The 25,525-nt window shown below is 38.2% G+C and overlaps 1 protein-coding gene across 1 annotated transcript in view; it reads right to left on the bottom strand.

Moving 5' to 3' along the window:
- LOC124114618 (zinc finger protein ZXDC-like) overlaps positions 1-21,703 on the bottom strand; it is an 83,181-nt gene extending 61,478 nt beyond the window's left edge. Inside the window, exons 1-4 of the mRNA XM_046475292.2 lie at positions 20,274-21,703; positions 14,352-14,434; positions 11,386-11,505; positions 2,868-2,957 (exon numbers count right to left, since the gene is read on the bottom strand). Of these exons, the coding sequence (XP_046331248.1) occupies positions 2,868-2,957; positions 11,386-11,505; positions 14,352-14,434; positions 20,274-21,651 (1,671 nt within the window). The 5' untranslated portion in view covers positions 21,652-21,703. The remainder of the gene's footprint in view (positions 1-2,867; positions 2,958-11,385; positions 11,506-14,351; positions 14,435-20,273) is intronic.
- Between the last annotated feature and the right edge of the window lie 3,822 nt (positions 21,704-25,525).

The following is a 25,525-nucleotide window of genomic DNA, read 5'->3' as shown; positions in this document are numbered from 1 at the left end:
TTGATATGAAACAATGTCATTCACAACAGCCTTTGTCAACTCGTGGGAAATGCACTTTTGTAAGTTTTTTCTGTAAGTGACTCTAGCTTACATTCTTGTCATTCAGTTTCAATCCATTCATTTCTTGCATTGCCAACATGCAATTTACAAGTTCTGATGGACTCTCAGATGTAGCAGCATAATACACTGTGTTAAATAGAATTGTGTCCTCACACAAACAGCTACTAATATTGTCTACATTATCACCTGCAGCATTTAACATCTCAAATACAATATTCACTTCAACTTTGGAAGTATCTGTGATCAATGCTGCAATTATGTGTCATAACTGGAAATCTGTATGCTTGGTGTGCCTTCCAAAGCCTAGACGCTGGTAAGAATAAGACTAGTGTTCATTTCCTGACAACTCAATCACGTTTCATTGTCTTTACAACTAAATATCAGCCAAGGATAGTTATGTTTCCATTCATATATTGTCTTTTTTGACACATGATTATTGTCATGCTTTTTCCATGCTTTAGAGTTAGAGACTGATCAGATAATTTCACTCAAAATATCACCCACAACGCACTCTGACAAATAACACTTTTCAATGAATTCATCCAGAATACCCCCTACTAACTAATCGTTGGGATGAGAACTCTTTCCAATGCTGAGATAGCTTGAAATTTTGTTTTGACCCGTCAGAAGAGTCTGCTTTCGTCGACCCTCGGAAGCCATTTTAAATGTCTGCAAAACCTAGTGTTGAGAGAAAGACGCATGGTCATTGGACGCTATTTTTAGAAGCACCAATCAGCAACTGTTTAAGATACATTGCCAGGCACAATGTCCAGGGGTATATTTGAGTTTGCTTGTCGTACACGTAAATGAATTTTGTGATCGGCTGATATGCAATCATTTTATCTAACAGTTGTAATGTATGCATTTGTTTTATTTCAATTAAGTATTTATATTTTTTTTTGCATATTTGATACGCAAGGGATTTGATTTGTCCACATATTTCAGTTTACTTCTGGAAAGATTGCAGACTGATGTACACCATCGCTAAACTTATTGTTGTAGTAAGCGTACATCTCACACTTGAGGGTAGGTATCTTTCAACGAAACATTTGTTTCAAGGGCCGTACCTATGTGCTCCAAATGTAAAAACATCAAGCAAGTAACTCTGGAAAATATAATTTACAGCACCAATTTTCGAACACAGTCTTGACAAGTATCTCACAGAAATGCATGCAAACTTTCATTCATGTAACATCAGCAGTTTCTCAGAAAAGTTGTCCCCATTGCAGACACTATACAGGAAGTTGAAAAGCATGGAGCAAGGGTCACAACTCTCAAAATTATGAATTTAAGACACCAATTTTCAACTCATTTCGGAAAACTCGGATGGAAAGACAGAAGAGAGATGAACTCTGTTCGTGGCAGGGGATGCTTAATATCTGAAATCATCAAAATGCACCAATTCACCACTAAATTAATCTGTATAGCAAGTTTCAACAAGAAAATAGAGGTGAGTGTTGCCTGACATCATTCAATACAATACAATACATATCTCAATACGGACTGACGATGCCACTGGAACCATGATACTTCACAACAAATAGTAAGAAATGTTTTGTTTGTTTGTTGTTTAACGCCTCACTCATGAATAATCCAGCTGTATGACGGCGGTCCATAAATAATGGAGTCTGGAACAGACAATCCAGTGATTGACATCACTAGCATCGATCCACGCTATTGGGACACAATGACATGCATCAACCAAGCCAGCGATGCTGACCACCTGATCCTGTTAGCCGCCTCTTACAACAAGCATAGTCACCTTTTACAGCAAGCATGGGTTGCTGAAGACCTATTCTAGCACTGATCTTCACGGGTTAGTAAGAAATGAAGAATGATTGAATGAATAAATCTAGGTTCACGCCGCATCAGCAATATTAAAGCTATTCGCTGCCAAGAAATGAAGAAATCACTAAAATACAACTCCAAAACTAAACACGAAATGCAGCGGGCGCATCCATTATTGCCACCACATCCCCCGTTCTGCCATTGTTACAGATGGCGCTGTGCAACTTCTGCCATCGGTTCCTCTTCTATTCATAGCTTATCGCGATCTTAAACTGACGATTCAAATACCGTCTGTAACTAAGTATCAATGACATGTAGGTATCAGTGAATCATTACAGATCTACAAAAAATAATCAACTTGTAATGAAAATTCAAAACCATCAAAAGTCACCAGTTCGCCACTCAACTGATCTGTATAGAAAGTTTCAACAAGAAATATTCAGGGGTTCTGCTCTAGAAATGGAAAAACCAGCGGACAGACGAAAGCTGATCGCTATATCCCCCCATTTTTCAAACAGAGGGGATAAAAACATAAGAATGGATTTCCTTACAGCCATAATTATTCCCACAAACTTTCATTTTTCTATACCTTGATATTGGTTCTTAGAATATGACTGTTTTAGAAATTTGACAAAATGCTACATGTCCAAGTCCAAGTCCAAGGAAACACAAAAAGTATGAAGAAATACCAAAACATGAAAAGGCACCAGTTCAGCATGTGTTTGATGCAAAATTTCCCAATCAAATATTAAACTGTTTCCCAGCTAAAATGAAAACGAGATTAGAACTTCTTGAAGACATTCAGGTGCCATCGTTGGTTCTGTTTCTTTGGTTTCTGAGGCAAGGATGATCACAAACGTTGACACCAATGCCAGATAAACAGCCCATGACTAGGGTCACTTGACTTTCAGTCATGTGAGCTAAAAAAGTATGTACCATTTTGGATTATTTGAGCGGTATGAGAATTGTTATCCAGGATGTCATATCTCCACTGCAATGCTAATTTCAAAGCTACCTACATTGTAGTCTTTCCTTCCTTCATGAGATTCTTCATGCCTCTTCAGTTTGTATGCTGTAGTGAAAGCCCAATCACATCCAGACCGAGAACACTGAAAGGCAAAATTGTAAATTTTACCATTAACTGTATATTTTTAATACTTATCCTATTACACACTATGAACACATGCCTTTCTTCTTTCGATCCTAAGTGGAAACGTTCCTAAACAAAGGTTTCCAGCTTCTTAAAAAACAATTCACCCGAACAAACTCAGCATACGGTTACTATGGACACTTCACAGCAATCTTTCTTGTCGGTTGACCCACATGTGCTGAATGCATTGTTTTCCCAGCCAACTCATTCTCTTTCAGAACTTAATAGGCTAGAGGAATTGAGATGTAGGGATGGATGAATGGGCATATAGCGTGTGAGACAGGATAAGTGTAAAAAATCTACAATTTATTGTAAAATTTATATTCTTTTAAACTTATCCTATCTCACACTATGCATTTATCCCCAGGTTGGAAGGTTGGGCACAACTCCCTAGTCTATAAAGACTACAACCATAGGTTATACAAGAGGAAGCTGGAGCTAATCAGTTATACAAAACCATAAAAAGTAATACTGTCTAGTGTCATAAGACAAACCTCGTGGATAGCGATGTCAGGTACAATATGCGTAACATGTTCATACGTGAGTGAGCGGAATTGTAAAGCTAAACAAAACAATGTACAACTTAAAAAAGGGGCTAAAAAAGGCTATTTTGGCAAAATTATTCAGCTGCTCCATTTCTCCAATTTGAATCCCCAAAATTGGAAAATGCTTCCAACCAAATATGGTTGATATCTCTTAGTTCCAGAGAGGAAATCGTTTAAAGCAATAATGCCAAAATGCCCCTATTTTGCCCCGCCCCTCAGCCCCTTGGGTGTTGACCAGCCCTTCCATTTGTACAATTTTGAATTCTCACCACCAGAGAATGCTTCCAACTATATATGGTTATCTATTTCTTAAATCCAGAGAAGAAGTCATTTAAAGCAATATAGCCAAATTACTATTTGGCCCCGGCCCTCAGTGCCACCATTTGTACAATTTTTAATCCCCACCACCTTGGGATGCTTCCAGTCAAATTTCGTTAATTTCCAATTAGTGTTTCAGAAGAAGTCGTCGTTTGAAAAATTGTTGACGTACGGACAAGGGACGCCACAGTATGGCATAAGCTCACCTTGGTCCTTCAGACCCGGTGAGCTAACAAGGGAATGCATCCTCCAATTGGATACTCAGTTGGGGAGAATAATAATATTAATAAACTCAAACAATCATGCCAAGGTTTATTATTTCTAGCGAGAGACGTAATACAAGGAGACTGGATTTGGTACATGTCTCAACCAATCTGTGCAAGAACCAAAGGCCCAAATTAATGCAGACAAGAGAAGTCTTGGAGGTTGTGGATGCAAAAATCTTATCAGATTTCCAAAAACATTCTTCAATAATTGCAGCCAGAATACAATTACTTTGTAGAGCCGACAGCGTTGAGGGTTGGATGAGACCGGAGCAGCCACCCTTAGAGATGAGGTTGCAAGTGGTTCAGCAGGGAGTTTAGAACCAGACAATCGTTGTTCTGGAGACAGGGCTTGCGAAAGCACTGAATTGGTCGAATGTTGAATTGTCCTGGTGAGGGCCTGTGCTGACGTCAGGAGACTTGTCTGAGTGCCAATGGCACAAGGTGTATCTTCATCCAATGTTCCTGGGGCACGAACATCTTGCCTAGAGAGAGCCAGGATAAACTGAAGACACTGAGTTGGAGTCATGTCAGATTTGTGTGTGTCGATAATACATCAGAGTTGATGAAGAAGATGAAGTGTGAAGTAGCATCGTTGGAGAAGAATGCCTGTATGATTCCAAGACGATGCCTCAATTTTGACAATGGCTTTTGTGAGGTGGATAAATAGCCACGGGGATGAAGAATTCTTAATGGGAGCACCTTCTATTGATAGTGATGGCCAAGGAAAAACTGGAGAAAATGGCAGTGCTCCTGATTGGTGGGGATGTGTAAATATGTGTCGTGTGCAGGGATTATCCTGGAAATTTTTACTTATGAGAGAAAATCTTCCCTGGTCCAAAAGCAATGAGATCCTTTGGCGTGTGATGAGATTTTGCTAATTTTCAGAGATATTTCGTCTTCACAAAGTGAAAATTGTATTTGATTTTCAGTATTTGTGACTTGAACTAAGTTGCAATTAATGTTACTAGATTATATAGATATATCCTCTGATATTTTCGAACATTAATTATTCCCCTACAAACATTTAAAAATATTAGCATTAGTGTCAACAAAAAATGAATTAGTATTTATATTTCTGTCCACTGTCTACTTTAGGAGAAATTACATTAACATTTCTGTATTTCTTGTTCATTGTTAGAAGGCATTATTTGAGTGAGACAATTATAGATTGTTTAGGAGGCATGTTTACCACCATCAGCTGTTCATTTCATTGGCATGCATGGGACAACAATCGGCAGTTATCAAATTTCTAGGTCTCAGACAATGTTTTTTTAATATTGTAATTTAATATATTCAAAGTGATGGCGTGAAATAATGACTGTAGTAAATGGTGTTACAGTTTTTGACAAAAAATATATCGTTTACATTCCAGGGCTTTCGTCAATTTCACTGTCTTATTTCTGTCTGTAGTGTGTACCGTATCAAAGACTGGGTCTCTGACCATTTCAAATGATATCTTATCAATATCGACTTTTTAATTAATTAGAAGTGACAGTTCATTATACAATGATTAATACTCCAGGTTTGACCTTTTCTCTTGATTTCTGCACAGATGTACATACATGTACGTTTTCTATTTCTGCTTGGATTTAAGTGACAAAATATACACTTAATGACTTGGTATTGTAGATCACCGAAACAGATTTTCGTGCGATACCAAAGTGCTTATGTTGTAAAAACAAACACTTGTTTTGCCAATCCGTTATAAAAAATGTTGCGCACTCCTCCATGGTCAGCTGATGCAAAGCTCCACACAGTGATATAGGAATCGATTATGCACAATAAGAGATAGCATGCAGTGTTGCGAGTATGCAAATAGATGTTTCGATTTTCAACTTTTGATGATAGAATAAATTATCGTGTAAGTTTTTTATTGACATTTTTAGGTATGGTAGATAATTTTATTCAAGTAATACAACATTTTAGATATTTGTAGGTGAAAATGAAAGTGTCAATGCAGATAAAACTATTGAAAGTTGTACACAATTTTCTATTGCGCTGAATGAATGTTGAAGCTATATCTAAGACAACTATGCGAGAATATCGCAGAATAGCAGCCTAAGTCAATCCCTGCCTGTAGATCTAGAATGATCATGAAGTTGCTGTAGTAATGCGATTGACGTCATTGGGACCAGCTGCTTGTCTGGACATAGGCATTGAAGCGGTTTGTATGTTGTTCGAGGTGTTGCAATGAAGGGTAGATTACCCGTTTTGTGGAAGGCTCAGTACAAAAAGGTTGTCCAAGATGGCCAAATTCTTTGCGAATCGACCTAATCTTCCGCCGACGGGTGCTGGAACCACCAGTACAGCTGGAGGTTGAAGGTTCCAGTTATTCTGAAGAGGCAACACGTCATTTGGAGGCTGTGCCTCTCAATCTGGAAGATTTGTTGCTACTTTTATGTCCAGAAATAGATACAGTATGTCAGCTTGGCTTGGCGACCACATCCATGAAAAGTGGATCCATTGCTCAAACACTTCCGCAAAAGAGAAGGTCTAAGAGTGGTAATTGATCCCCTGTGGTGGGCAAGAAGGTTCAGGACAGCTGTTGTCTTGAATAAGTGTAACTGCACCTTGAATGCAGGCTTTTCAGGAGTAGATGCATGAACCAAGATTGATGAAAGACCTTCCATGTCCGAGAGAATAGTCGAGATTAGGGGAAGTGTTCGACGAGCCAAAGTGTCTAGGTGAACTAGATCTCTATCATCCACAGAGGAGCAAGAGAATGTTTAGGAGCCAATGTCGCAATATTCCTGTCCAACTCGGGAGCCGTAGTTGCTAGGCCATGAGTACCAGTCAAGAAAAAGCAAGGAAACTGTATTCAATTTCTCCGAAGAAAACATCCACAAGCTTTCTCTTAGTTGTTAGCCAAATCCGCTAACACCAGCCTGGAAGGAACGTAATATTAGGTGAGGTGGCTGAAGGAGAAAACAAATGATGATAAAGTGTCTTCGGACGAAGTACTTTCGGGAAGTCAGAACTCCTGGACGAAGCAGGAGAACCATGAAGGTCAAGTAGCTCTTCCCCTGGGAATGTATTCATGAGGGTTTGTGTAGGAACTATACAAAGCAGGGTTCCCAAAAAGATCTTGTCCCTAATGATGATACACAGGACCGATCACGTAGGCAACCCCCGGGTAGGCTTTCAAACAGTAAGAGAGGTCACAGAGGTCACAGTCGATTGCAAACAAAGCAGGTTTGTGCAAATAAATAATAAACAATTCATCCGGCACATCCACGCATTAAGCATATGTGCTGTAACGCCCGTGACAATCAAATAGACATCGTGCGGGTCTGATGGTGAAAATACCCATCTGCAAGCATTGCAAGTGAGACACAGGATGGCCAGGGAAAATGAACAAAAAGGCAATCAAAACTTCAAATTAATCCCCTTGGTGCATAAACATGTCACCACAACTTGGCAATTAGAATGAGCTGGGGAAACCATGTCTCAAGTGTGTGTGGGTCAACCGGCAAGAAAAGCATGTATGACCCAGATTGTTTGGGAGATGACCTGGTGATGCTGGGTGTGTTCGGGTGTATTGTTCTTTAGAAGTAGCAAATGTTTGTTATGCACATTTCCACATAGGATCGAAAGAAGAGAGAGAAGTACATACTGTGAGACGGCATTAGTTTAAAAATTTAACATTTAATAACAAAGCCCTTGTTTCATGCAAACTACAAAAAAGCTTTAACTAAAAATGTTTTATTTCTTATCCTGATACAACCAACCTCTTGCAAATTCTCTTTGATCCCATAACACAGAACCCAAAACATGCCTCTCTGCCAGGGGGCACTGTCCACCAGGTCATAGATCAGCAATACCTCCCTTTGAACCCTCACTTTTCATCTCCTCACAGAAAAAGCGAATTTGCAATAGGATGTATCTGCATAAGTATATAGATATAATAAATGTTCTAATTTATGTAATTTTTGCCAGCTGGCTTTTGAAACTGCCAGTCCAGGTGGACTGTCAATTCTATAAATTACCAGCCCCCAGCCCCAATTTTTTTCAGTCCTAACTTTGAACAAATAAAAACAAGAGTCATCAGAAGGTGACAAATCCCACCACAAATTAAAAAAACCCAAATCATCGGACCCTTAGTCCATAGACTTGATAAGAGAATTTCTATCTAATCTGTCTGTCTGTAAACAAGAGTGGTTGTTGAGCTACCAAAACTTTGTATTCCTATGTCAGGAACACACCACTATGAACAGAGTCAAAGTCAAACTTGTTGCCATGGAAACAGAAAAAATATAAATTCTTAACATGCCTAAGTATCAAAAGGCACCATTTGACAACATGGTCTCTGTGTATGCAAAGTGTCATGGAAGAATACCTATTATTAGTTTTAGAGAAATGGTCTGGGCAAACACACCTCCATGAACAGAGTCAAAATCAAACTTCTTGCTTGGAAACAAGATTTTTTAATTTTTTATTAACATTCCTAAATAGCAAAAGGCACTTCAGTCTTTGGTTAATACATGTACTAAGTTTGGATGAAAAATGTTAAATAGTTTTTAGTTTTTTCCGGAAACGACACCAACCTCCATTTCAGGTAAGCCTAACTTGTTTCGATGGAAAAAGAAAAATCAAATTTTGGAAAATAGCTTAACATGCTAAAGAGCAAGATGACCACGTCAACCCTTGATTTATACATGTAACAGGTTTGGATGAAAAGTCTTTCCCAGTTTTCAAATTGTGATCAGGGAATGACACCTACCCCTCCCTTTTGAGACGAAGTCCAAATTATTTCCATGGAAATCAAGAAAAAGAAAAATGGCCAAAATCAGCAAATAATAAAAGGCACCACTAAGGATCTGATTGATATATCAGCCAAGTTTGGTTGAAAGATGAAAGTTTTTTGAGTTGTGCTTCGGAAACGAAATCCACCCCCTTATGAGAATAAGTCCAAATTGTTTCCATGAAAATCAAGAAAAAGAGAAAATGCCCAAAATCTGCAAAAAGCAAAAGGCACCACTTCAGAATCTGTTTGATATATCTGCCAACTATTTTGAAAATTATTGAGCGGTTTTCATGTTGAGCTCAGTAAACGAGATGATTATGGACAGACAAGCGTCAACTACCGGTATATCACATGGAAATTACCTGGTTTTAATTCTTTCAATATCATGTTCAATGCAGTTACCTTTATGGCTCACAAAATGAATGATGTCATCTCAGAAGTAACTAAGATCAACACATCATTCCCCCAAAGTTCAGTCAGTTTCTCTTCTTTTTTTGGAATATTTTAATTCGGTTTGAGTTGCTACAAAGAGTTAATAAGTAAATTTAGTTACCGATCCTCAGGGACTCACAGTCACATGAATTACTGATCCAAGCCTAATTTTACCAGTAAAAAAACGGCAACTACCAGTAATCTCGAAAATCCCCTATTAATTAAAAACTTGAAGTAAGATATACACTAGACACTTTTGGTTGTAAACTAGGAAAAGAGAAACAGCCCCCTCGCCGTATCATTAGATACCCATTTCCAGTGGGATACCATTACCTGAGGTTTGGTGAAATGTATGACTAGTTGTTTGCTACAACTTTATACCAGATTAAAGTAGGTATGTGTCCTTTAGCAACATAATGATCAAACACAAGACATTTCCACAGTGATGGCATCACTTCAAATCTAATGACAATGACATCACTTTTGGTTTGGGAAAAATTGGTAAATGCAAGACAACTTAAACATGATAAAGCAGAAAGTCCTGGGTCTACAACTACAGGAATATTGTTTGTTTGTTTAATGCCGCACTCAATATTCCAGCGATTGATGTCGGTCTGTAAACAATTGAATCTAGACGAGACAACCCAGCGATTGACATCATGAGCCTTTAGGATACGATCACATGCATCAAACCAAGTCAACGAGCCTGACCACAAGATCTCGTTAGTCGCCACTTACGACAAGCATAGTCGCCTCTTGCAACAATCATGGGTTGCTGAAGACCAATCTTCTCAGATTAGAAAGAAAGCAATATTACAACACAATTCCAGTTGAATGATATAACTTCCACTGCCATAGGTGTTAAGACTTTAAAACAGAAAAGTCCAATGCTTCTAACAATGTTTATAAGAAAATTATATGCACTTCAGTCTTAAATGTCTTAACATCCCATCCAGCCTGGGTCAACACATCAGACAACATACAAACAGAAACATATCAAACTTCATTGCTTGCATATATAGTATGTATTCCCTTCTAAACAGCTGTGGGGAAACAGTTTTGATAATGCACACGATACAGTATTACTGGGACTGCACATTTTTAAGCCCTCGTTATTTAGCCAATGGGCTCAAATATACTTTTCAAAAAAGACGCTTTTAAGCCCATGGCCTTAAATTATATTGAAAAATTGACTGATTTCCCTTACCAGACTTTCTTTGTGGCACGCTTTTATATGGCCAGTTTTCACCTATACTGCACCTAAAGCACTGTTAGAGATTTCCACATTTGCAAACAACATTGTACCCCTAATGTATGTGACATTCTGGATACTCAGTATGACTTTTTAAGCACATAGGGCAGACAGGCACAACTGTGATATTGGTTTGTTGTTACTTCTTTCGCAGGTGTCACTTCTTGTTTGAACGTGTTCTTGGTTCATGCTTTTCAAGTTGAAAAAGAAAATCATGTCTTATGTGAAAGTATTGCTCTCTCATTCTATTTGTGAGTATCGTTTTACTAAACTTGGGATATTCATTCTTCCTATCATGCTTTTGTCCTTTTTTGTTTTTAAGCTCTGGGCTAAAAATTTGATAAAATATTACGCAATCAAAATTCGAAAGATCGGTAATTAAGCTCAGGGCTTAAAAATGTGCAGTGCCTGTACTGTATGATGACTAAAGGTGACCGGCAACCTGCAATACACATAAATACATCTGTCTGTCCAAGGGACAGATTCCTCAGGCCACCAATGCCTTCAAATATTCAAGCTGATCTGGCTATATGACCTTTATAGGATGTCAAAGAGACATCATGTCAATACAAATGCTTACAGATAAGATACAGACCCAACTGTCAATAAACTAGTAAACTGTAAAGATGTTTAATTGAGTGAGTGAGTGATATCACAGCAGGGGACACCAGAATTGGGCTTCACACATTGTACCCATGTCGGGAATCGAACCCGGGTCTTCAACGAGATGAGCGAACGCTTTAACCACTAGGCTACACGACCGCCCCTGTTTGATTGAAGGCCAACGAGACAGATCTGAAAGAACAACTAATGAACTTTGAATCACATACCTTGAAAGGTCTCTCTCCAGTGTGACGCATCTGGTGTATCTTTAGTTTCGAAAGCTTCCTGAATACTTTGTCACAGCCAGTTTCAGGGCACACCCATACTCTTCTTGACTGGCATGCATACTGTAATAGTAACATCAAATCTAGGTATCTCTTCTCGATTGGCATGCATACTGTAATAGGAACATCAAATATAGGTATCTCGTCTTGACTGGCATGCATACTGTATTAGTAACATCAAATCTAGGTATCTCGTCTTGACTGGCATGCATACTGTAACAGTAACATCAAATCTAGGTATCTCGTCTTGACTGGCATGCATACTGCAATAGGAACATTAAATCTAGGTATCTCGTCTTGACTGGCATGCATACTGTACTAGTAACATCAAATCTAGGTATCTCGTCTTGACTGACATGCATACTGTAAGAGAAACATCAAATCTAGGTATCTCGTCTTGACATGCATACTGTAATAGGAACATCAAATCTAGGTATCTCGTCTTGACTGGCATGCATACTGTAATAGTAACATCAAATCTAGGTATCTCGTCTTGACTGCCATGCATACTGTAATAGCAACATCAAATAGGAACATCAAATCTAGGTTTCTCGTCTTGACTGACATGCATACTGTAAGAGAAACATCAAATCTAGGTATCTCGTCTTGACATGCATACTGTAATAGGAACATCAAATCTAGGTATCTCGTCTTGACTGGCATGCATACTGTAATAGCAACATCAAATCTAGGTATCTCGTCTTGACTGGCATGCATACTGTACTAGCAGCATCAAATAGGAACATCAAATCTAGGTATCTCGTCTTGACTGACATACATACTGTAATAGGAACATCAAGCGCTACCTCGGTTACTACGTGCGGTAACGCATGGCTCCAAAAATTTATGTACACTTTTTATACTGAGAGTTTTACACAGACATGATTGTATTGTTGTTCGTTGTTCATTTTCACAGAACGCTTCTCATTGCATAATCAACTGTTTATCACTGAATGGAGTTCTAATAATCTGTTTGAAAACATCCGTGGCAAGTCCCGGAAATACGATTGTTCGTCTAGTTAACTTTTAACACTATACATCCTTTGATCTAAGAAGCACATGCATGCAATAAAAGAGAACCATAAGCGAAGTTCATATTCTTAATTAGTGGGCAATCCAATTTGAGGCGACACTGTCAACTCACATGTAGTTGCTGTCACAACACGACGGTCATTCCTTTTGATCCGGATCAAGCAACCGTATCAAACCAATTAATCTGGCTTGAATGTGTATCTATATTTGTATGAATGTGTATTGAATGCGCACATGTAATAAATTCTAGTGCTGGTCAAAACTCTCGTTTTCCGTATTTTAAGCAACATGACCAATCAATGCCACTAAAACACTCTGTACTTGCGTAATGAATAGTGATTGGCTCTTCACTCATAGCGTCTGTTACTACCATTATCGATCCATATTTTCATGTAAGTAGAGTACTTTCACATTGAATGTGACAGTTAAGGCTTGTAAATAATAACAAACGGCGAAAACATAATGGATGTATTTTTTACACAATGAACCGTAAACAACTTGTATCATTGCAATGTGCAAGACAAGGCAAAGATCGTGAGATTGGCCGAGCGTGCTCCCGCGCCTCCGCCTCGGTTAAACGACTCATTGTCTATAACGCCCACCAATTATTTGGACCCCATTGGTAGCGTTGTAGCGAGGGACCACTGTATCTCATCTTGACTGGCATGCATACTGTAATAGTAACATCAAATCTAGGTATCTCATCTTGACTGGCATGCATACTGTAATAGCAACATCAAATCTAGGTATCTCGTCTTGACTGACATGCATACTGTAATAGGAACATTAAATCTAGGTATCTCGTCTTGACTGGCATGCATACTGTAATAGCAACATCAAATCTAGGTTATCTCATCCTGACTGACATGCATACTGTAATAGCAACATCAAATTTAGGTATCCCTTCTTGACTGACATGCATACTGTAAGAGGAACATCAAATAGGAACATCAAATCTAGGTATCCCTTCTTGACTGACATGCATACTGTAAGAGCAACATCAAATCTAGGTATCTCTTCTTGACTGGCATGCATACTGTAAGAGCAACATCAAATCTAGGTATCCCTTCTTGACTGACATGCATACTGTAAGAGAAACATCAAATAGGAACATCAAATCTAGGTATCCCTCCTTGACTAACATGCATACTGTAATAGGAACATCAAATCTAGGTATCTCTTCTTGATTGGCATGCAATGGGTAGGATTTTCCTTTTTCGAAACAAAACTTTAAGACATGTACCAGTATGTAAAAAAAGGGCAACAAGTCGCCACCAATCAGTGAATCACTGAGGGACCCCATTCATGAGATACATGCCTGAATGAAATGTTTACTGGAAGTAGCTACCCAGTGTTGGGTTGCCTTTATTTGTATCCATGTTACACATGTGGTCATAATTACATCTAAATAGAAAACAAAACACTACTTGCTCATCTCACCTGTATCTTCTACTGACAATTATATTTTCATTTTGGTAACAAGTAAGACACACCTTCAGAGGAAACTTAGTAACATGACATGTGGAGAGTGAGCCAGCAAAAACTTTGTTACCTTAAACATGTTAAACAAGACTGTTTTAGGCGCATATAAGTGAAATAATAACATCAGTCACCAAACATTACACTAAATGAATACTAGCACATGACTAATGCAAATATATGTCTTGTTCCTTGTCCACAACATTGGCTTACAATGGAGAATTACTTATATCATGTATATCAAAGAAACTTGCATTGTATCGACATAATATGATTACTTGTTTTTTAATTTTACACATTTTCTTGGCCAATATGCCAAGAATGTCACAGAAGCAATACCATTAACAGTGCATTTGCAAACAACTCGAAAAGTAATGTAGTTGTAATAGAATAATTACCTCTGATGGCACAGCAGTCAAGGGTGATGTTACCATAAGACCATTGCTCCCTTCCTGTTGGGCTACTGGCACTATCAGATAACCTGATTACACAAAGCAAACTCATATTAGGCCTCCTCATCAGCTAACTATTCAAGACCAAGCATACACATGACATAATACTTAATTTTGAACCAGGGCAGGGGAGCATAATGAAATTAGCCGACCATGCAGAAGCACAAATTATCTTGAATTCTAATAGGCATAATTTCACTTCCTATTTCTGTCATACATTCAGTGTCTTCTAAACAGCCTAAGAATTTTAAGTTATTTGTGGGAAGTTGTTAAAGCTTCAAATACATCATCACAGGCGTAAGCAATGAAATTGAACATTCTTTCTTTCAGTTCTTTCTTCAGTCAAGGTTACACAAAACCACCTCCGTGGTCTAGTGACAAAGCATCCGCTGGGAGAGTGGATAGTTTGGGGGGTTCTATCCTCAGCCATGTCATACCAAAGGCATTAAGAGATGGTACTTGTGGTTACCCAGCCTGGTGCTTGGCTTTCAGGGCCTAAAACAAGGACTGTTTGGCTAGGAGTCAGTATATTGTGTCAGAGTGGGGTATTCATGTTAAACGACGACATGGAATCTCGGTGGGCACTATAAAATCAGCATTAGTCCAGACTAGTACATGCAGCCACACACACACACCGCCATATAAGTGCAATAATCTTTAACGCGACATTAAACCCCATTTCACCTCACCTCACCTCATGAGGTTACAGACATCAAATAATGAACAAACATTACACAATAGTGTCCTATTTAAAGGGCAAGTAAAGTCGATGTAGAATTTAATACTTTAGGAGATACCAATCACAAATGGTTGACCAAATTTTAATTTAAAAATGGATATAATGTAAAAAAGATAAAAAACGACAGGCCAAATCATCCACCAAACAGAAAATTCCTCCACTGAGGGGAATCTATTTGGTGGGGGTTAAAACATGTTACTGGTGTTTGACTCGCTGCATAATTTCTATGATCAGGCTGGTGCCCAGTCTGGTGATTTATTAGGGGTCTTCCTATTTCTCCAGCACCTATTGTTATGAATACAAATTCACCCTAGCATGTGATGGGCAAGACAATAGGAAATAAGGGGCACATAAGACAAGTAATTGGTGAATGTCTCACAAAATATGACACAACTAATTGGTGAACTCTTCACTGTACTGTACTGGGGAAAACTTTAAAATACATAACATATATCGCTGTCTATAAAGCGACCCCACCTATAAGGCAACCCCACCCATGTACAAGGATTCAAAATTGATGCTAATTTACCCTGTCTATAAAGTAAATCGGAATAAGCACATCACCAGTGCATACACAATCACTACATTTGCAACAAAAACCTTTTTGTCTTCCGCAGAAGAAAATGACATTGTATCCCTTCAACAAATTCAGGGAAACAAACAGATCATGACAATCAAACTTGGTCAATACAAATTTAAAATTTGAGATAAAACATCACTAGACATGATGCTTTACCAATTAAATTGTATTTCCTGTTCTGCTAGGCATTGTTTTACATGCAGAGATAAAGATTGCAGTTATTGTCTTTTAAACTAAACTGGAAATAGCCATCAGCTGTTCACATGTTTTCTCGGAATCTACCAGTGATTGGTCAAAAAGTACCCAATAACGTAACTTTAAAGAATTTTGACACAATGATCGAAGAATTGTATCCGAAACTATTTTTTATCAGGAACAATTTATTCCCACAACAAATATGAATTTCAAAGAGTCAATGTATGGCATTTATGACACATATATCCATTCTCTATCCACTAAAGTTTGTTTCAAGGTGTCAATAAAGGTAATGTGACAGTGGTTGCTGTGAGTTGTGCAATCAACCGATCACTTCAGACACAATTTCGCCAAAATGAATCTGAACAATATTGAATGAAATATTGAATAAAATTGATAAAATAGATTAGAAACATAAGTTCAGATATACAATGAACACTTTTTGAAACCAGACAATGTAGTTACATGATTAGTTTGGGTACTTCAGTACAGATTTTTTGACATGGTATTTCCGGTGTTCTGTGTTCACAGTAATGTCTTTGTGTTGGGGAAAAAAACATCAAAATTCTTCAACCCTGTGTATAAGATGACCCTTGAAAGTCCCCTAATTCCAGGCACGGAAAACTTGCCGTATACACAGCAGTATACGGTACTCACCAACAAAAGAAACGCAAATACCATACATGTTACTGAATATACTCAACAACAAAAGTTCCTGTGACACCAATATTTTAGTGTATTTTTCAAACAAGTAAAGTTTAGTTTTCAATATTGTAGTACATGTATGGAATCAAGTCACAAAAACGCAACTGCTACAGAAAAGCATGCATTCCATGCAAAAGTTGACTTATATGCAAACCCCATGCATTTCACTACCCAAGAATGGATGTAAAAATATGTGCGTTAACGGGATTCCATATGCATTGTTTATTCAACATTACGAAATGCCACGCCTGTCTGAAAATGAGCGTCTGCGAGCCATTGGTATGCTTGAAGCAGGATCGAGTCAACCTGGTGTGCAAGACAATTTAACGTCCACAGAAACACCATTTGGTGTTTATGGCAACGTTGGCAACAGACGAATGCAGTCAGAGACCATCCTCGGAGTGGCAGTCCACGCATAACCAATAATCGACAAGACAACTGGATTCGAACAACACACCTACGAAATCGATTCCAGCCAGCAACAGTGACTGCAGAAGCATCCCTGGCCTTCGACGAATATCTTCACAAACCGTATGTCGTCGCCTCAGATGTGCAGGGATTGTCGCCAGAAGACACGCCAGATGTCCCATTTTGACAAGAAACCACCGCCAAGCACGTCTACAGTGGTGCAGACAGCGTCTACGCTGGACGGCCATGCAGTGGGGACAAGTTCTATTCACTGACGAGTATCGTTTTCACCTCAGCCACAGTGATGGATGGATTCAAGTGTACGGACGTCGAGGTGAACGTTACGTCAACCATGGTTTCATGGAAGAAGATCGGTTCGGGGGCGGCAGCGTTATGGTATAGGGTGGTCCATTCCATGAGACGAAGATGTGTTGCTTGCATCACAACCAGAGGTGGACACACACGCTATTGATTTGTAAATTGACATTTTGGCATGTTCATATTTTTTATGAAATCACGCATTTTCTGAAGTCAGCATGGCAGTCTTTTATCTGTTGCAAACCGAAATTGTTTCAGATTTGGTAAAAAACATAACTTTGCATTAAATCTTTTTCAATGTCACAGGAACTTTTGTTGTTCAGTATATATATGGAATTACTCACACTCAACATGCTCAAGAGATATTAGATTGGTTCGATCCACCGGCTTACCTAGCAAACCACCCATTCATCTGCCATATTCATTTTACATTCTTTTAGAGTTATCCTTACGCTGCAGGCACAAGTATGGAAACACAAGTTGCCTCCCTTGTACTACACTATTAATAATTTAGTAGGATTTAGGTCATGAAAGGAATTAGACAAGAAACAGTATTCTACTGCGGCAAATACACAGGTTGATTTACAGGTATTCCCAATTCTAAGAGGGATTGGCACTTGTTTTTTGCCGGATACAAGTTCACAATTATGAACACACAAACTTCCATTCATTGGAAATGTTCCCAGAGAGGATGCCCAACCATCATTAACACCAAAGATAACTTTGTCAGGAAGCACAATTATATGTCTGAGCCAACACCACTTATCCATCTTCCCCAGGCAAGTGAGTTAAATGAGTATGAAAGTCCAGTTTCCACCCTTGCCGAACTAGGCTGGTATTATGGAGTTACATTTTGGCTGGACTAACGAGTCTATGCATAGTCCAATCAAAATCCCTCAACAAAATTCGAAATCCGGTTTGTAAACTGTCTTGCAGATTTCGGTCAATTGCATGATTTGCAAAGCATGTGCACCGCCAAGTCGTTGTCAACAGATATTTTCTAAATCTTTTCACATTTTTAATCAAGGTGCTCACGTGATTTGATGCACTTCGCGATGTAAAACTTGTTTTATCACAATATAGATCTTGATATCGATCAGATTGTCTTGACATTTTGTTTAAAGCAAAGGCAAGTGATACGAGAGGTGGAATCTGATTGGTCCATAGGAGAGGCATAGAAGGGACATAACTCGTAACAGCCACAGGCAGCGCTTCGATCGAGACCAGGAATTTCAGCCTAGTTCGGCAAGAATGGAACTTGACTTTTAAAGTCAGTTAACTCTCTTGCCTCGGGAAGATGCTTATCATCTCGAGGGGTGGCTTCCAATCTTGACATTTTTAATGTGAAATTGGACAAATAGACAATATCTTAAACAGTGCACATTCTTTTTATCAATTGTTTTTTTAATATTTTAACATAAACAAAGGCTGGAAGATATACAGATGTCTATCGCCTAAACCAACATGATGAGGATTATCTCTTGGCCAGCTACTGTTATTTTAATTATTCACAACGTCAAGATCAAAGGTTGTTTCACAGCAATGAATGCAATGTTAACAGTTATTATTGTAGGATTAACAGAACAGCAACATGTTTAGAATGACTGCTTCCAGTTGTATCTGTATGGCGGCCAAGCTTCACAGGTCAGCCAACATATCAGCCAATGAAAACATTTGCCACGCATCCCTGCACAAGTAGCTGCACCACCAAATAGTTTTGTTTTATAATCCAATTACAAAAAGTGTGATGTCTGCACTTTCACTTGGACATTTTAATTTCATCTACGAATAACATATTTTCTTTTGGGAATTGAGATAATAATTAATTTATCTGGGACAACTGATATTCGCAAACAAACTTGCAATCCTTTTTTTTTAACTTTACTTGCCCTCTTAGGAAATAATGCCATTCCTAACCATACATTACCATATCTACGATTCAAAATTCCTTCTATTAATCATGTTAATGCCAATGGCACAAATAAAATCGTAAAGCCAAAGCTTAAATAAAAAGTTCCTGGTGCTAACAGCATGTAAGCAGGGTATACACAGTGACACAAATAAATCATATTTATTTCACCTTGTGACAATTTATGTTACACGAGGTCGGTGATAAATGTACTTCCACCGAGGTAAGCAGGACAAACATAAGGAAAATGAATATTGGTAAACGCTTAAATGAATGGTAGGATACACAAAATAAACCTGAGGATTTACAAATCTTAAGTGTTATTAAATATCAGTTACAATGAAAATGAAGGGCACAAACTTTTTCTTCAAAATGTTTTATTATCTAGCATATTGTGAAGTATCATTCACATTGTTTTCAGGGGTACCCGGCTTATGGGTATTTTTATTGTTTGTTTAACACCGCACTCAGCAATATTCCATCTGTATGACGGTGGTTTGTAAAATTAATTAAGTCTGGACCAGACAATCCAGTGAATGATATTATGAGCATCGATCTACACAAATGGGATACGATTACATGCATCAACCATGTCTGATCCTGACCAACCGATCCCGTTAGGCGCCTCTTACGACAAGCATATTCGCCTCTTATAGCAGCATGGGTTGCTGAAGACCTATTCTAACCCTGATCTTCATGGTCTTACTCAGACTCAGCAGATGCATATTGTTTTCTTTGAACCAAATGCCCAAAGACACTTTATTTAACACATTTAATCACATTTCGGGCTATCAAAATTATTATTCTTTTTTTTTTTTGCACAATAACCTTCCAAAGGACAGACTTGAAAATTTAAACTCACTCACATGGAGTCACTCATTATGTTAAAAAGAAATATATATATATATTCCAAGCCCTTAAGTGTAAGCCACCTTAATGTGTTATTGCAATGTTGGGTAGGAATCGCAGGTAGGTATGTTATATTTTATTTAGTTTAAAAGAAATGAATTGTACCTGTGCTTTGTATTTGCAATGGCTGGACTTCAGGGTGATGGTCAACCGTTTCTGTAGATGTTCTTGCATCTGCACTTGGAGAAGCTGATGCTGCAGATGGCAATGGCAGCTCAGTTACTGATGTCTTATTTGACACTGTTGGGTGTGCCAAAGGTTGTAACGCATTTGTAGCCTGTGTCAGATCAGCTGTATTTATCAAATATAACTGTTGTCCTTGATTTGTGTTTACCAATATTTGGGTTGAATTTGCAGTTTTATCTGTTGAAATAGATATTGTAGCTAGAGTTAGATTAGTTGCTTCTGTCTGAGAGTCACTAACCGGTTCCCTGGACTGTGGTGACATGTCCGAACTGTCATCGGATGAAGCTGGTGAAGAGCATGAGATTGATCTACCTAACACACGCTCTGTTGAATTGGTGGCTGTGTTAAGTAGTAAGGATTGCTCATCTATTTCACCATCATGCTCTGACTGCTCGTCATCAGTCCTGTCATCTGAAGATAGAGATGATGCTTCTTCTTTGGAAAGAGATCTTGGAAGTTGACCATGTTTATTTGAATACTGAATTGACGTAAAACTGTTATTTACAATTTTACAAGAATTATTGGTGACAGTATGTGATGAGTTATAATTCTGTGAGGAATATGTATCTTCAAATTCTAATCCTCTGTTTGGCAGAGATTCCAGTTCTTGGGGTGTCATTAGTGAAACCGAGTCACTTTTGTCACTAAAGGACTGTATGAGCTGCAAAGGAAATACTTCCGGGTTTCCATTCTTAGTATCACTATCACCATTTGGAAACTCACCGAAGTGAACAGTCACTCCTTGGTTAGAAAGGTCTTCACTGGCTACACCACTCGAGTTATCAAGTTTCATTAAAGATTCAACCACGATCGTACCAACAGTTTCCGTTACCTTCTTCCCTTGACTTGTAGGCCTAGTCGTGTCGGAGCACAATCCTACCCCACCCCTTTCTTCCACACCAGGCATGTGCTCGGAGAACAATTCACCATCGCTGTCACACTGTTCGTTTTCTTTTGCTTCACAATCAAACTGAACAGCGTCTACATTTTTACATCTAGACTTCAACCAACCCACGTTATTTGCTGAAATCGCCCTGTCATAACCGAACGTATCCAGGCTTGACTCACAATCCGGTAAGAGCTGTAGATCTCCGTCTGCGCACTCAATATGTTCACTCTGTCCGCCATTTTGAATAGATCTGGCAGGTGCTTCGATGTGTATTTGACTAGAACTATGACTGATGCCATTTTCAAATAATGAACCTGTCACCAAAAAGGCACGACTGGCAAGTGTTTCATGTGGAGCGCCATGGGCGCCGCCATCTTTTACCCTATCTCGTCCCCCTTTAACCGACATAATCAAGACCCCGTTGAAAAACCTATTTGGGGTTCGCCATTGTAGGCCAGAGTCGCACCGGTTGTATCACGTGATATCTAACCTAAAAATAGCAACGGCCAACACGTTTGAGAGGTGGGATATATATACAATACAAAAACAAGTGGCTGCCTTTCGACAGAAAAGGAGTAAGTTAAAATTAAAGGAATCCAATACGCGGAGAAGCATCTGAGAAGGGGGGGGGGGGGGGGGGGGCAAAAGTCTATCAATTTTAAAATGACATTTGGTTGAAATTGACCCCGAAGTTATAAAGGCAGGTAATTATTACTTCGAATGGTGTGTACTAAAGGAAGGTGGTTATTCAAGGATGTACCCTATTTTACAAGGGATAATGGAAATAAACCAACTAAATTCATATAGGGATGAACTAAGTAGAATGATATCGGGAGGAAATTGACAGTTACTAAAACTTTAGGCGGATGACTCTCAAGATTTGATCTGTTAACTTAGGAATATCTATCAGGACATCGATCTTATCTATGTCAATCTCAGCAAGGTTGAAAACCTAAATTAGTTGTCCTTTGAAAAAAGTTACTTCATTTGTGCTGTCGTCAGCAGATGACACAATGTTTTTTGCCATGCATGGTGGATTTGCAAGTACAGTAATTGTTAATCTGTTGCAGCTTCCACAACGAAGTGTATTATTGACAATTAGTTCAGTTATATATTATTTGCCGAATGACATCCGGCACGGGGACATCCGTAGAAGCAGTCCACATATGTGACAGCACTATAGACACCAGTGGTCCACGTGCAGTCCTTGTTATCACTCGGGAAGACCACTGTCTCGTCATCAGGTCATCATCTCGTCATCAGCACCAGATATGGGAATCTTCTTTACCAAAATACATGAACAAATCATTACTTGAGCCTGTAAGGCTATAACGGAACAGTGTAGCAGCAGTTATGTATTAGTTTTGAGTCAGTATATTAAAAATGCGATGACAACAAAACGTTACTTGACAAATGAAAGGTTCGTTATAAACATCTAAGGGAGATCATTTTGTAGCTGTATTTAGGAAATGACATAAATTTTCTTACATACCATATTGTTCGACAATAACAGCATAGTTTGTCATGAATGGTCAAATTATACAAATCCATTGTCTCAGTTTAGTATTTAGCATATCGAAGATTTTCAGAAAACATATATATATATAAATATACATATATTGTGTCATTTAGTCTGTAAGGATATAGTTTCTGCAATAGATAAATAAGTGTCCAGATTGTGCGTGAGGTATTCATTTTGTATATTGACAAAACAGTTTGTTTCATATTCCAAACTGATGAAATTACCATCCGATCTGTTCAATTTGCACGTCTTTTGCATAACTATGCTCACCAAATTAATGTTGAGAAACTTTCCCGTTCCGTTTGGGTCTTTTGTTATTCTTTGCTTTAATTAATTTGTTCATTTTTATTTATGCCATTACTTTGTAAATTTGTTACGTTTAAAAAAAATTTAAATCAGCCACTTGGAATTGTTCTGACGCATACATATGTTCAATATAAGTAACCAAAGCTTGAATATCAGGGAAGATCAAGAGCACGCATGCCCCATTATCGCGTAATTGTCCCTGCGAATGACTACAATGGCAATCATAAAGATACATAATACCATGTTCTAGGGTCAAGGCAACTGTGGTATGTGGAATGTCATGAACAAAATACCCGAATGCCCTATTCCATTCAATTCAGTGTTTTCATATATACTAGTAACTGTAAGGCCTCAGGCCCATAGTACAGAATACATGCCAATGTGGAAGCGGTTAGAAATGTTACAAGGATTCATTTCTTAATAACATGGCATGATATATAAAGAGGGATAGGTTTTGTACAGCCGTTTTGCTCACATGTGATATTAAAAAGATCAACTTGTATTTAAAGATAGACTTGTATAATAATAATTATGCCTGAACACCTGAACATGCTTGTACACCTCGATGGTCTTGGAAAGAACACATGGGCTTCTTGTATACGTACATTGCTTTTTACATACGGCTTTGGTTTCATTTGGCTGTCCCAGACAATTGGTGACGCAAATGTTTTCATTAAGTACTTTCGCATGCGTGCCATTGATATGTTTCATCAGAAATGGCATTCAGATATTTACGAAAGTTCAAGATAATTCAGATATTTACGAAAGTTCAAGATATTATACGTATCGCCAGTTCAAGAAATTGCTTGAACCAGAATCTTATTTACCAAACTTACGGTACAGGAATGTTCGTAACATCATTATTCGTTTTAGACTTGGCCTGAATGATCTAAAAATTAACACAGGGAGATTTTCATCTATTTAGAAATCCCTAAGGTTATGCCCATTCTGTGACAGTGTTGTCGAAGATGAATACCGTTTTATGTATATTTGCCCTCTATACGAAAATCTAAGAAACAAGTACTTACCACAGTGGTCTTTATCTCATTTTAATGCTATAAGAGTGTCTTCATTACTGTCCTGCAAGGATCCTCTAACACAACATCAACTGGCTTTGTACATACATCATGCGTTTTTGTTACGAAGTGAATTGTTACCTTGACTTTGTATCTTATAAAATATGTTATGTAACTCCGTTGTATACGGGCCTGTGGCCTTTCATACAATAAAGAATTGAATTGAATTTATTTGGATGTACATTGTATTTTTGTTCAACATATCTTTTCCTTAAATTATCATATTTACAACATACAAGTAAAAAGTGAAAATCATCTTCGACGACATTTAAAGAACATTGTCTACATAATCTTAAACATTTTGGTATTTTTGTGTGCCTGCCAACTTCAACCATTAACCTGTGTGAGCAGCATCTAAATTGTGTTATTGATATTCTGCATTTTCTAATATTTACATCAGTGAAATACTTTTCTGCGCATATTTGCATTTGCTAGAAACATCTACAGGAGATCTCCATGTTTGAAAGTACATGTCAAAAAGCGTCTGCCTTATTTTATATATGAACGTGGCATGATTCTCTAAGAAACATTGGTTGCCCCAGATGTAACCATACCCACATTTATACAGTAGACATTTAACATTGTATGCCCAACTTTGATCTTTATTCTTTTCATACAGTAGCATCATATTATAGCATTTTTTTGGCAATCTACTTTCTGTCATTTGTAGTAATTTTAACCTATATCTCATGACCACTTTCGCCATAAACCATTGCGTTAGAAGTACTGTGTTTAACACCAAGAAATATTTTGCATGCGTATAAATGGACGGATTCAATTTCTTTAGCCTCTGCAAAACCCTATAATTCTTGTGAATACCCTACCTCTGTTACATCATTGCCATAAATTCCTGTTTATGCTGAGAACCACACTACAATTTTTTTTATAAATTTTCAACAGACGTCCTCTTCACTGCCAACATATCTAATAGTTGTGAGGGAAACCCTATCCCTCGCCAGGGGCGCCACTGCGCATGCGCAAGGCGGGAATCTCCTCACTTCTTTCCTGTATGTCCAGATGACAACAAGGAAGTTTTTTGTTGCATACATCTGTACACGTGATTGCTGTTCCACACTTACAAGCACACTAGATCATCTCAAGCTTCACTAAAGACAAACATTGAGCAGTTCTACAAGCAGAGAACAGGGGTATAAGAAGGCTGAAAGTTCTAGTAAGTAATTAGTTAGAGAACGTGTTGTGGGATGAGATCTTCTCGTCTGTTAAGGCTGTGGGCAACATCAAATCCCTGGTGACCCTCACCCTAGATGCCTATCCTGCAAGAAAAGCAATTGCACGCAAAAATCAAGATACAGTTATTGCGAACCTTTGTCTAAGGAGAAGTTTGAAAAACTTTCCAAGGCATGGCTCAACGATCCTG

This window comes from Haliotis rufescens, unplaced genomic scaffold (assembly GCF_023055435.1).
Source record: "Haliotis rufescens isolate VD_foot unplaced genomic scaffold, xgHalRufe1.0.p SCAF_6, whole genome shotgun sequence".
NCBI classification, from domain to species: domain Eukaryota; kingdom Metazoa; phylum Mollusca; class Gastropoda; order Lepetellida; family Haliotidae; genus Haliotis; species Haliotis rufescens.
The sequence above is the reverse complement of the archived record's forward strand: the minus strand, read 5'-3'. Positions and strand labels throughout refer to the sequence as shown.